Here is a 14,490-nt window from a genome sequence, read left to right as displayed (position 1 = left end):
ATATTCTGCTAGTTAGTATTACAGTCACTGCTACAGGAAAGGAATCCAACAGTACATTATCAGCACTACCTTTATGCTAATAAAAATGAAAATGATATCACATTGGTTTAAGCAGTGAAGGAATTCAACAAATGAGTTCTAAGTCACAAGCCTTTTCTTTCAAGGTATGCCTTTTAAACACAAAGCTTTGAATGTGCTGCATTCTCACAATAGTTCAAACAGTTGCCTCAATAATAGGCAGGCTGCTTTATATTCAATGTTTTCTGTCAAAGAGCCTAACGCTTTCATTAAATGTAAATGGAGGACAAGGAATACAAACAGATTGAAATAGCTGTCACCAGTTTGGGATTTGGTAAAGCACTGTGTATGAGCCACTATGTGAAATGGATCAACTGATTACTAATTTATTTATGCAAAATTTGTATATTACAGTTTTCTTTACACTTTGTAGTCCATCAAAAATCTCTGCACAGCCTCCCACATCATTTATTTAAAAAACAAAATGCAGAAGATACTGAGAGAAAATAATCTATCAATGGTATTTAATGAGTAGAAATCTGTCCCACCACAGGTCAACATCGTGACAAATTTCTTTTTGAAATTATAGTCAATTTTAAATCTCAAAGATAGTCATCCTGCTTTGTGTTGCTACCCAATTTAGTAGCACAACTGGCAGCTGGGTTGTCTGTTGCACTGCATGTGTCAGCAGAGCTCTGACACACTGGGCACCACACTGGTATTATTGGAAATAATGGAGCGATTATAGCCAAGGTGAATTATTGAGAGGGGACCAAGGGAGGCAGAAGGAGAAAAGATGATAAGGATGGCATTGAAATACAGAACAAGTGAGTCATGGAGAAAGACAGGAGAAGGCAGATGAATATGAAAGTAAATGCATGACAGAAAAGCACAGGAAGTATATAGATTGAAAAATGGGAGAGGGAACATGTGTAAAGAATGTGATGAGGAGCTCTCTGGCCTCAAATAACTCTTCAAGCGTATATAGATTACAGAGAGAGAGGAGTATGTGAGTGTTGGGAGCATCAGAATTACAGGAATATTGAGTTGGCAACAAACACTTTATGTCTCTCTCCTTTACATCCCTGCAGTGGATTTATGGCTGTTGCAGTGGCCTTTGGGCTCCAGGCTGTTCTCAGCATGAGTACCTCCTAGCAATGCACTCCCTCTGCGCTGTCAGCGTGTTGCTGCACACACATGTACACACACATGTACACACACAACACACTCAGACACACTCAGACACAACAATAGGAGCGAGAGAGAGACACACATTAACAAGAACAAATAAAATGTGCACCGGCATTCAGAGGCACAGACACACACACATACGCACACACACACACAAAATCAAAGTATGCATACACACGCACACTTACACACTTGCTGTGAGTGTGTGTCTCAAGTGTTACACTTTCAGTGTTTGACATCCTGTCCTTGACACTCTACATTTACATACAGTAAACATGTCCATCCGACTACAGTGTTGTGTGTGTTTGTGTATGTGCACGCGTGTGTGTGTGTGTGTGTATGTGTGAGTGACTTTTTAAGTGCAAGTGTAGGTCCTTCTCAACACCCAGCCTTTGGGCTAATAAGCAGTGGTGTGTAACAGGCCATTCACTAAGTGTTTTTCACCTCTATTCTGGACACTTTCTATTAATCTCTGCTTTTTATGTCTCTGAACCAGTAACTTATCTCTCTCTCTGTCTCTCTCTCTCTCTCTCTCTCTCTCTCTCTCTCTCTCTCTCTCTCTCTCTCTCTCTCTCTCTCTCTCTCTCTCTCATACACACACACACACACACACACACACACACACACACGCACGCACGCACACACACACACACACACACACACACACATACACACATCAGACAGTTTCTTATTTAAATCCATTATTAATGCATCTCTCCTTTCTTATCTCCCTTTCTTGCTATGTGTATTGCTCTGCACCTCTACTCCCTATCATCTCGCTTTCCTCTTCTTTCATTCCATATCCCCTTCCTTATTCCCTGTGTGACCATACCTCTGTCTGTCTCCGTCTGCCATATCTTCAGTAACTGTGTTGGGTTTTTTTTCACACTCCTCTGACAGTTGCTGTCTTTCTCTCTGATGTTTGTCTCCCTGGGTCTCTACTGCTGTCATGGCAGGAGAGAGGTAAAGGCACCGGATCTGACAGCAGTACAGAAGAATGGCAGGCGGTGTGGTCGCAGGGTCCATAATAACCTGTGCATGTCCCCATCAGATCCCTGCTCTGGCATCCTGACCACAGGTAAGAGGAATATATCATATTCAAACTAGTAAAGGATTAAACTGGTGTTTCTTTATCAGTTTTCTCACAAGTACGGTACTTTTACCACTACTTTATATAAATTATTCTTTAGATCCCTATTCTTGGCCATTAACTATTAATAACACATCAAAAAGCCACACTGTTGCTCTGAGTGATACACCCTTCCTTTATAATAATGAGGACAATAAACAGTGAATATTATTTATTAGTCTTGCTGTTGTATTTTCTCCTCTGGTCTGACACACACTGTAAATTTCTCAATAATTGTTAAGTCCAAAATAGTCAATGATAAGTCATGCAAATAAAGAGAAAGACTATGACAGATTTAGGAGCATTTTTTTGTTTTCATATTTTCAATAGTTAATTTAATTCTTTAATTCTTGATCAAATCATTTTACATTTTACATATAAGGATTTTTCACTAGATTTCACTACTGTGCCTGTGATGTTGCATGGGCCAGACAATATGTTTTTATTGATCTCATCTGTGTCCATACAGTCCCATACTAGGTCAATTTATATCATACTCAACATTCTTACATTATGATGATTACATTCCCAACAAAGAATAACAATAAGGAGCTGTTTCTCCTATTGTCAGACATCAAGGGAAATTGTGCTCAGTGGTGTGTACATAGATGAGTCCCATTACTGTCATTAGTAATGTGCATAATTAGAGTGTAAGATTCCTCTGAGAGTAGTTTTCACCTACAAAGATCATATTGACATTAGAGACACCTAGAGACAATCATTTTGTGCCTCATTAACTGAATGCAAGATATTGAGCCCACAATGAAAAGGAATGGACAAGATGCCTTTTCAACACTGTCAGACTTGAATGTCTTTTTTTATACATGCAATAAGGAATCTGATAATGATATTTATTATTTATTGTATTGGGTTAACCATACTGTATCAGATTGTTTTCTCAGATTTTTTTCCACCTTTGTTGTTTTTAGTGGTAAGAGGTAAATGCATACTATATACATTTATATAATCATTTTATTTTTTTTTAACAATTTACACAAGGAAACACTTTCATATTGAACATAGAGCTGCTTCTGTACTGCCCTATGCATTTTTTTTTATCCCTGTAAGCTGCTAGAAACCATGTGTTTGATATAGTCTCCTGACATCAATCAAAGGATTAAGCACAGAAAGGAAACTCTGAGAGATGTTCAAACTCCAAAACATTCACATACACATTTGTACGCACTACCTGTACTTACTAGTTAGGATTAGTATTTAGAGTGAAAAATAGGCTACATTTTTTTTTCAAGTTTTCTGGTCATTTTGATGAGTTTGCATTGTGTCGTCTCCAGGCGTGAACATAGAGGATGGAGAGAACTGGTGCTCTCAAATCACCAGGCTGCAACAGCTCCTGGATAAACTGGAGTGTCAGGTATGAAACTGTTGTTTGTGAATATTTTGAAATTGACTGCAATGTATCTCTGGGACAGCCTCCCCTTCAAATTCACCTTGCTACTCTCTTGTATCCCAAAGGTTACACACAAGTGAGCACAGAGCTTTAATATTTGGACATGCTGGTCCTGGTGATCATAGATGAAATGAAGACAAAAACTTCTCATGAATACAAAAATGTAGCAGCCATCAGCAGATAATGGGACTCATTTAATTAGAAACATCTAAATAACTAACATGGCCGTGCTGTCACAGGTCTTCCACCTTGCGTTTTAAAACATTTTCAGCATGCAATTATCTATGAATAAACTAAATTATACAGATACTGTGCAAAATAGAAACACCTAATGCTGTATTGATGTGTTAGGAATAATGAGAAGTAAACAAACGTGGCTGTATCAACAGCACAGACAGCTATCGCTACAGAAATACATGTAAACCTGTCTGCTAGGCTGCAATTATGTAACCGTAAAATTACTTAGGATTTTACTAATGTGGGGTTGATGTTGTGTTTCCATGATTATGTCTGGGACAAGGTTTCACCTTAGTGCCTGAATGGTTTCATCAGTGATGTGGAAAATGACTTACTGTCTATTTTCACTCCCTTGCTTCTAACCTGGTTCTATCATTTTTAACAGTGTATTGTAAGCTTACAGTATATTCAGCTTCACACTGACAGAAAGCACATTTTGAAGTGTTTGTCATGATCAAAAACAACACCGAAGGGTGCACTTGCAGCACATGAGAAACAATGTTTTTCTGAAAGGAGTTCTGTAGATGTGTGCGTCTGTCAAACACAAAGCACACTCACCTCACTCGCACTTCTCTGCTCCCCCACTTCTCTTTCTGTATCCTATGACCCATTCTCATTTCCACGTCCCAAAGTCTCTTTCACGCTCTCTTGCCCAAGCTTCTGCTCAACCTCATTCTCTCTCTCTTGTCTGTTCTTTTCTTGATTAACTCCTATTATTCCCATCTTTTGATGTTCATTCTTCCCCCTCTTTCAGTCTTTCTCAAAGCATTTTACTCTCTCCAGGCCTTGGTTTTGTCAACCCAGGGGGACTCAGAGTGCAATATCAAAGCAATTCATAATAATGCAGGATGCTCTGTGTTCAATATCCAACCACACACCTCAGTGCTGCCACTGTCATCACACACAACTTCTGTCCGTATCGCTCCCTTTGCTCTCTCAAATGCAACAGAAATGAGTTTTCTGCCTCAAAGGTTATGTTCTCTGTACACACGCATGCATGCACTATAACCTTTAAGACAGAAAGCTCATTCTGCATTATTACATTTACTATATTTCACATTTCATAACATCATACTTTTATATCCTACGCATAGGCTTGATCAAATTAATAATGTGTCTTATGACTTACATGGTTTCAATCTGCTTCTGCTTACCCTGCTGTGGTTATGACTGACTTCATCACATCATTTATTTTCTCTGCAGTCACATTTCTAGCTAACACAAAGGCATTATTGAATGAATGGCTGTAACGTTTATTGCCCCATAGAGATTTTGTCAAAGCACAGTAGTCTTTAAAAAGCATGACATCAAACACATAAAAACATCAGATATATTACAGAACAAGGAAAAAACAACTAAAACGGCAATGATTCACATACTTTACTTTGCAGAGTGATTTTATGTACCATTTATCATTATGTAATGTCTCTGTTGGTATGATGTGGTTATGTTGGTTGCAAATATATGCAATGCAAAAGAAGTTAAGTAAAATATGCGAAACCTTTGGTTGTTACTAAAATGTTATGAAGAAATTCTGATGGCTTTTTAATCAAATCAGAAAATATGAAATGTTAAAAAAAATGTATTCCTCATATTTATAAATTGCTGTTTGCTAACAGGGGAAACAAATGGGCAAGATGATTACAAGCATTTTCTTCTTCATGATTACAGATTATTAAAAAAACATAAAAAAGTAATTGCAGTAGTTTATGCTCATATCCCTGAGATTACTAAACTTGCTCAAGCAGATGTTTTAACAGGTTTAAAAGCTTCTCCTCATATTTTTACCTTCCTGTTTTAGAGTCCGAAGTTGGAGCCACTGAAGGAAGATACACTGGCCAGCACATACAAGTCTGTAAGTCAGCACTGATAGCAGACATTTACCTGCAATTTATTCCTGGATAAAGTATGATTATTGTGTTCCGTGGCACTGAGCATCGATAATAATCAGAGAAGCAATGACAATCACTGTAACATCAACTTTCCCTTACTACACTGTAGCTAGATTGCAGAATTTCACAAACTATGAAATGACTCACTTTAGTGGGTAAATGCTTATTAAAACAGCTCAATTTAACAGCTGAGGGTGGTTTCACATTTTGTTCTTTTGGCAAAAGAACATTGAACCAGAAAAAAAGATTGAACCAAGGGCATTTAACTTTGGTGGAAACATTATTTGTCAGACGCCCAAAATATCTGCGTATGTGCACTGGTTATCTGTCTTTAACTGTTTAAACCAACCTACAGTATCTGCAGGAACCTTACCTGATATTCTGCAGCTCTGTTCTTCTGTCAGTCTGTTGATTGATGTCTTTAAATCAACTCAGAAACTTTGGCTTCTATTATTTCTCATTCAACTCCTAAACTCATGGCTAGATCTTTGACTCAGACATCAGAGCTCACCTGAGAGGCTGCAGCTCGCCTGTCTGTGAGTCTCTGTGCTGCTGCTGAAAGGATTTTCATAATGAGTTGATACTTGACATTCACAAGCAAAACAGCTGGACAAGCTGTGAAAATGTACCTTTTATGTAATGTTCATGTCTTAATGACACAATAATAACATCCAATCCACTCTAAATTGTTGTTATGACCCCACTAATTTAAAAGAAGTTTAAATTAGTGGGGGACATATGTGCACATCTCTGTTTTTAAAAATCACCATTGCTGGCATAAGTCAATTAATTACATATTTCATCAGTGATACTACTCCACTATTTTTTACTGTTTCAGATTCAAAACTCTGCCAGTAAGTAGCTACAATATGTTCCAAAAAGCTGACAGGATATTATTTCTTTTAGCTTCACTCAGCAATTGTTCTCTCCAAAATGCATTTTATTAATCCAGTTTGTTCACCGTTCTCATCGTAAATGTCAAGTAGCACATCTGTTCCTTTCTCAACCCAAATGATACCACAATGGCAAATGGACTGCATCTATCTATAAAACACCTTTTTATTCTTCTGATCAACCGCTTTACACTACATGCCAACATTCACCCACACATTCATACACTGATGGCAGAGGCTGACATGAAATGTGCCAACCTGCTCATCAGGAGGAGTTTCTAGTTGGGTTTCAGTATCTTGCCGAAAAATACTTTGACACGTGGACTGGAAGAGCCGGGGGATTAAACCTCTGATCTTCCGTTTGGTGGACAACCTGCTCTACCTCTGAGCCACAACCACACATACTGGCCATTTTGATGTCTGTTCTGGCCATTAGTGATCTCCTTTGTGTAAAATCAGTATGTGACAAGCTTCAATAGTTAAAAGATAAAAAGAATCCCCTATAAATGTAAGTATTACATAACAAAGATTGAAAGAGGCAGAGAGGGTTCAGTTCATTTGAACAAAACCATTTCTGTAGTCATAGTCCACTTGAGAAGCAGAATTGTATGAAAAACACCTACAGACAGTTGAGTATGCAACCTGTTGTCAACTTCTGCTGTCAACAGGTTGCTACGACTACGAAGTTGCTATGATAATTGACGTATTGGAGTATTTACAATGATGAGAGTAAAGTGAAAGTCTTTACCCCACTGGATGAAAAGAGGAAAATGGTAGATGCTGCAACTAATGATAATTTTATTATTTTCGTTATCAATTAATCTGTTGTTCATTTTCTTGATCAACTGATAAATCAATTGATCTATAAAATGCCAAAAAAGGTACAAAATGTTGAAAATGTTCCAAAAAGGTGACACCCTTAAATATGTTTTGTCCCAGCCAGCAGTAAACAATCCAGAGGGGTTCAGCGTACGATTGACTAACGAAACCAACAAAATAATTTATATAATTTATTCATATATACTAAATACAATAAATCAACTAATTGTTACAGCACTATATTCTCTCTTATCTCTATTAAGTGATGAAATATGTAATATGTTTTTGGTTCAGTGTTGAGAATCTGAGGTGTCCGCCTCTAAAATCTTAAAAGTAGTATTCTGTGTGAAAGTTCCCAATTAAGGTCTGTGGATTATCCAAAATAGCAGGGAAATTGTTTCTGGAAAGTGACAGAGATTGATGCCTCAAAATCATAAACTACATTGGACATAAAAGCAAATATAACTCAATATAAAGTATATGGATACACACTTTTAGAGGTAGGTCAAACATTGTGTTGTAGTTTGGATGAACTCACCCTTTAAGGCTGATACAGTGTGTGTCTGTGAAGACAGCTCTTACAAAAGAAGCCATACAATGAGATTAATTTTATACCTGCAGTAGTGACTCACTACTGTTCTGAACTGCTGAGAACGTATAGAGGGCAACCTGGTACACCAGGAGACTGCATGTCAGACAGAGGATGTTAGTTCAAGCCCAGTTTCCCTGAGGAGGGCGCTGAACCTCTGCCAGTTGCAGGGATGTTGCTCGGTAGCTGTGCACTTCGATCAATAAAGTGAAAAAAAGGTATTTTCTTTTGTCAGGAGACCAATGGATTGATATGGTAAGTAGATGACAGAGAGCCCCAAGTCTTATGTAACATTTCCAAGGTAAAGCAAGTACTCAGGGAACAAAAGAAACACGTGAAAAATAACTCAGAACACTGACTCACTGAAAGTTCACATAGGAAACCTACCTACCTCCAGCTGCAGTCAGTATACCTTATGACGAAAGTGATAAATTACTTAGAAAGGCACTGATGAGGTATCATGGCAACAGTTATTACAGTGCAGACCTCTGTATTGTTGATTCATAACAATATAGAAGAAGTTTTCAGTAAAATGACTCAATAATTAGTGCCTCCATCTTTTCTTGTGCAGCTGTTTCCTCTCAGGCTTTCAGCTACATTGACAAATAAAACGTAAGTACGAAAGTACTGAGAAAATGCCTTTGAGTGAGAGCAATACAAAGAGACATTACATTTATTTATTTATATCTCATCTGTTGTTAGTGATGGTGAGATGTGTACCCTCAGGAAGGTACAATCAGTTCCCCATCAAGCATTTCAAAAGGATCCATCTTGACAATATGCACACACATGCATGGACCTCAGGGGGTGGTGTAAGCTTGATGGCACACACACACACACACACACACACAGACACACAGAGAACCAGTTTGTTCTCGGGGTCAGCTGGTTGTTTAATGTCTCATTCCTCTCTCTTAATTCTTGTTGCCAACAGAACATCATGCTGGTACAAAGGCAGATGTCAGTGGCCGAAGACGATCTGGACAACTTCCAGAAAGTTCTGAAAAGCTACATTGATGCCACCTCAGCTCACTCTGACAACCTGCAGTAGGTGTCTTTTTTTTGTTTTTTTAATCCGAGCAAAGCAAATATATTCAAAACATAGTGACAGGCTCTGCTGCTGAGGCCACATTTTTAATTTTGAGGCAATGTTGAGTCAGGGGTTTGAATTATAAAAGGATGTCCATGAGTAAACTGAACAACAACAATGCAGAAAACATGTTCATGAAAAACCCTATTTGCATTTTCTCATCACTCATCCTGGGATATTACAACAGCTTTTATGTGACCATAGGCAGTTTGATTAAAAGTGAGAGCTGTACAGTAATAACCATTTAGCGTTGTCACAAAGGCCATGGTCACTATCTAGAGTGCTTATTGACTTTCTGTCTGCTGCTTGCTAGTTTTAAGTGACATCTCTCTTTCTTTCAAAAGATTCAAACTTTTTCATGTAATTTATCCTTACTGAGTGCAAATTGTCTTTTATTTTGTATCCTCTTCTTGCCCCACTTTACTTTTCTTTTCTATCTTGCTGTCAGCGTGTCCGTTCAGAAGCTCCAGAGAAAGTCGTGTTACATAATTTATGAGTTCTGGCAAGACCGCATCTCCTGGATGAGGTCAGTATGGTGCTCTGTGTGTGTGTGTGTTTGTGTGTGTGTGTGTGTGTGTGTGTGTGTGTGTGTGTGTGTGTGTGTGTGTGTGTGTGTGTGTGTGTGTGTGTGTGTGTCAGATATTGGCAGACTGTTTGGCAATCTTAACTTTTTGATGGAAATGTTCCCCACCAGTGAAGATGAACAGATGGCCCATCTCTCAGTTTGCGCACATGCACACACACACACACACACACACACACACACACACACACACACAAGGTTCTATGCAATACACAGTGAATATATGAACATTTTGACAGATATGTAATATGTGACATTTGAAGAGTATTTGCTCTTTTCACATCTCAACCTCCATAACCAACCTGCCAACTAATTATCTGAATCAGTGATATCTCTGATCTTTTTCAAAAAACGGTGATTTCCCTCTCTCTGTTTTACTCTGTTATTGTCTGTCTTTGTAGCTACCAACAGTCCAACGACAGTAAAGATTTCCAGCGTTGCGTCATTGACATGTTGGAGGATGCTGAAGTAGTATCTACTATGTTGCTCCCAGGTTTGTATAGCTGTGGGTGTGACAGCATTCACACATGTGCACATGTAATATGCATTCAATACTGTGACTGACTGTACTCTAGAAAACCAGCATGTGCAACTCAGTCTTAAGTTCATGGAGAATCTGACTAAATTGCTGCAATCATGCAAAGAGTTTACATACTCCAATTTATATTGCACAGTAAATACATAGGATTTGTTTTCTAGAATGTCATATGTTCATTAGGATGTTGCAGATTTAAGTATGTTTATATATAACTCATCATGAGTCATATTTTGGCTCTCCCACATCGATGATGTATTAGACCCAAAGTCATAGGTGCTGTGAGGGTGCTGCTGTATCACCTCTAGCTCTCCTCCCTGCTTTGTTGCTCATTGCCTCAGAGATTGCTCATTTTTCTGCCAGGTCAGAGCATTGCTTCAACTCTGTGTCAACAGCAATTTTTAGGCTTTTGAAAAATATCTTGATAAATATGGCCTGGCTAGATGATAGGAGTAAAAATGTAGTAAAAATGTTATATGGAGTATCGTCATCAGGGACCTGCTCACATTCGTCATTGTGGTCATATTTGGCCTTGATCCACAGTGTTTGTATCTGCACCCAGGCACCACTATAAGTAACTTACTGATCATCTAGTGTATTCTGCTGGTAAACAATGTGTCCTTATTTCATAACCACTACAGGACAACTGCTTTAATCAACACATTAATGTACTTAACAGTTTTGCATTGACATAGATTTCTCTGGGGCTGTCTTACCACCATCTACAAGTGTTCCCAACAGTCAACTCTCAAATATCATGTGTATTTTAGTATTCAAACAGACTTTTATTAGTTAATTTTGTCTCTTTTTAGTGTGAGCAATTTCAAGGAGCAGAACCTTTGAGTACCTGTAGATAGACAGGTGTATCAGAGAAGGCCACAATAGTAGAACAAAGAACTCCCGCACACCGTCTTCTGTGCTAGCAATTAGAGATTTATTGGGAACAATGTTTTGGTACACAGATGTCTGTGTAGCCAAAGGTTATTTTATAACCTGATGAAGGTCTGTGTACTGAACGTTTCCAATAAATGTCCTCTAATTGCAAGAACAGAAGACAGTGTGCAGGAGTTCCTTGTTCCACAAGTGTGAGCAATTACAAGCAGCCAAATGGCAAAAGTGTTTGTGTCAGCTTCCTGCAGTTGTGATTCTGAGTAAAGAGTCAGGAATTTTTTGACAGTCATATCTAGTGAACAGAACTCCAGAGGTGTCAAATAACTGGTGGTGAAATGGCTACAAAGCCTCCATCGCTTGCAGTTACATCAAAATAAAATCCAATATCAACCCCATTTCAGAAAAGGGGCAGTGCTGGCCTAAAGGTTAGAGAAGCCCTGAGGTACCCTTGAGCAAGAGCACATTAACCCTTACTGTTCCAGTGGAACTGCTCGTGCTCAGGCTGGCAGATCAGACTGTGGTTGAACTGGGCATAGTCCATGTGTGAATGTGTGTAACTGTGTGACTGTGAGTAGGGTGTTTCTGCAAAAGAGATGCTTCCTTTCAGTGAAACTTGCCTGAATAAATGAAGCTTTAAACGGAGCTATAAAATAGCTATTTAATGTTTATTCATATCAGTAGTTTCACCTGTCAACAAATCACTACATATGCAGTACAATAAAAATAGCTAATAAAGGTTGTTTATTTGTACAAATGCTTCCAAGTCAGAATAAGAAGAAGCTTCCCTGTTCTTCCCATCCTACATACCTGACGTTCATGCAGTATCTGTATGCTGTATGGAATTCTATTGTGGCCAAATCTAATTATTATCTAATTACTATGTTGTCGCAGCCTTTTTCACATAGGCTTCTCTTCTTTTTGTGCTTCTGGCTAACTGTTTTGTATGACACATTAAGGTATTATTCGTACATTGGGCCTTCATATGTTATGATGTGTTTTGATCGACTAAAATCTGTTGAAATCAGGGTGCATCCAGATTGGAAGTTCTGACTGTACCACACGTTGATAATTTGTTCACTTATCCTGAAGATTGAAAATGTTTCAAAACAAGTGTTAACTTGTGAAAATATTAGATGTTTCTGAAGAAATAAATATCCAAGTAGGAATATGTTTTCTCAAGGTTGCAATTACACTGCCTGGTAGAGATTAACCAGTTGTGATGTCCATATATTATATTATTATATTATAAAGGTGCAAACAAGACAGAAAATACAGATGAATATTTATGTGGCATATTCAGTAGGATCCTTCAGCTGAGCATTATGATTATCATCTGACGCATGTAGCTTATTTTTCTCGTCATCATGTCATTGACTTCTCAGCAGGATCAACACATATGAATCACTGCCACTCCAGCCCCAGGCTGCAATCACAACTTTTTCTCATTTACCTCGACATTTGATTGATTTGTTGCAGGTCTCTAAATGCACTTCAGAAAGCTATAGCATTGATTGTATTAATATTAAAGGGTATGGGTCAGTTTTTATAGCAGATATAAACAGGCAGCAGAAAAAATCGGATGTGGAAAACAGTCAGAGTTTGACATAAAGAAAAACAGTTTAAACATAGCCTAGCTATAATTGCTTTTTCAGAGTGTGTGAGTAAGCTGAAATTAAACTGAAATAAAAATGGCCAGTAGTTTAAAAAAAGACAGCACAGACTCAACTTAAAATAAAATGAAATCCTGAAGCGAGTTTGTAAAAGATGCCTTATTTAATAATTTCTACTTGGCTTCCAACTACAGCATTTGTTCTGGTTATTCTCATGAGCTTTCCTTATTATTACATGTAAACAGCTTTGTTTGATTAAGGCATCAACAATCAGTAAGGAGACATAGTACTGTGTAACCATTTGTGTTGGCCCTGCTGTGTTTTGACAACTTTTTGATGTTTTTTTGCTATTTTGGTAAAGCTATTAATTTGCTTTCTATAAAAAATACCTTTAAAAAGAACTGTTTTATTTCATGTTTTTTTGAGGCACTGCCTGTGTTTTTCTCGGAAACGGGCATCATTAGTAGGTTACTTTGCTCTGAGTCTCTGATGGGTTTTGCTGCTGAGGAAGTGAGGCCACAATGCACTGATTGCAAGGCAGAGGGAGGATAGTTTATGAGGTGCACATCCCAAGTGCAAGAATAAATGAAACAAAACGGACCTTTCTTTTGCGAGTATACCTATGTCTATTATTGTCTGTGCTGCTGACTGTTAAGCGCCACTGCCTTTATGTTTTTTCAGTAGGTCCTTAGCACCAACAACCAGGTGCTTTAAGGAGAGAGTTATTCTCTTAAACTTTAATTACCCCTAAGAAACTGTCCACAGCTTAGGCAAGTGCTACTCTGACTAACAATGATGACAGATGATCTATCTGTCCTATGTCTGCTTTACTTATGAATGATTTGAAGACATATAGTGTGTCAAATTGCCACATTCCCAAATGACACATTACTGACACGTGAGTTATTTGGTTAGAAGAATGTTCAGCTAATAAATAATAACGGAGCTTCATAAAACGTTAAGTGCATTAATGGTTTCTAAATCTACTCTGACACTTCCTTCAAGTATCATAAATTGCCCATAGTAACAAAGTGGATGTGAATCAACCTAACTCTGTCTTCCTGTGTGTGTGTGTGTGTGTGTGTGTGTGTGTGTGTGTGTGTGTGTGTGTGTGTGTGTGTGTGTGTGTGTTTCCTCAGCTTCCTGGTGGATTATGACTAACAACTAACGACTGAATCCAGAATGTCACATCTACTGCCTACACTGTCACACGGACAAAGATACACTGGCGCATCAAACCACCCACACACACACACACACACACACACACACACACACACACACACACACACACAAGAAAAATTCAAAAGGCATCCATGTGTTTGAAAGCAACAGGAGACATAGACTTTGGCGTCATCCAGCATCCTTCAGAAGCATCTTTTAATGTCCCTCTGTCTTCAGCTGTTCATTACTGTGCCACTAATATCAGAAGGGATAGTTGAACCTGATAGCCAACCAATAGACTTGAAAGTGGCTGATTCTCTGCAATGCAAATGCCTTTTTTAAGTTTTATTTTTCCTCATAAGACTGCCTCTTTCAATTATGCTATGGACTCCTCTCTTTTGCAATGTTACAGAGTCTGATATTATACCAGTGGAGAAAAAC

General features: G+C 38.2%; 1 protein-coding gene across 1 annotated transcript in view; it reads left to right on the top strand.

The window, feature by feature from the left end:
• Positions 1–14,053, top strand: part of necab3 (N-terminal EF-hand calcium binding protein 3) — a 36,789-nt gene extending 22,736 nt beyond the window's left edge. Inside the window, exons 7-13 of the mRNA XM_053316251.1 lie at positions 2,166–2,287; positions 3,631–3,710; positions 5,785–5,838; positions 9,111–9,223; positions 9,715–9,792; positions 10,251–10,342; positions 14,025–14,053. Coding sequence (XP_053172226.1) covers positions 2,166–2,287; positions 3,631–3,710; positions 5,785–5,838; positions 9,111–9,223; positions 9,715–9,792; positions 10,251–10,342; positions 14,025–14,053 — 568 coding nt within the window. The remainder of the gene's footprint in view (positions 1–2,165; positions 2,288–3,630; positions 3,711–5,784; positions 5,839–9,110; positions 9,224–9,714; positions 9,793–10,250; positions 10,343–14,024) is intronic.
• The last annotated feature ends 437 nt before the right edge of the window (positions 14,054–14,490 follow it).

The sequence above is a fragment of the Scomber japonicus genome, chromosome 3, assembly GCF_027409825.1.
Source record: "Scomber japonicus isolate fScoJap1 chromosome 3, fScoJap1.pri, whole genome shotgun sequence".
NCBI lineage: Eukaryota > Metazoa > Chordata > Actinopteri > Scombriformes > Scombridae > Scomber > Scomber japonicus.
The sequence above is the reverse complement of the archived record's forward strand: the minus strand, read 5'-3'. Positions and strand labels throughout refer to the sequence as shown.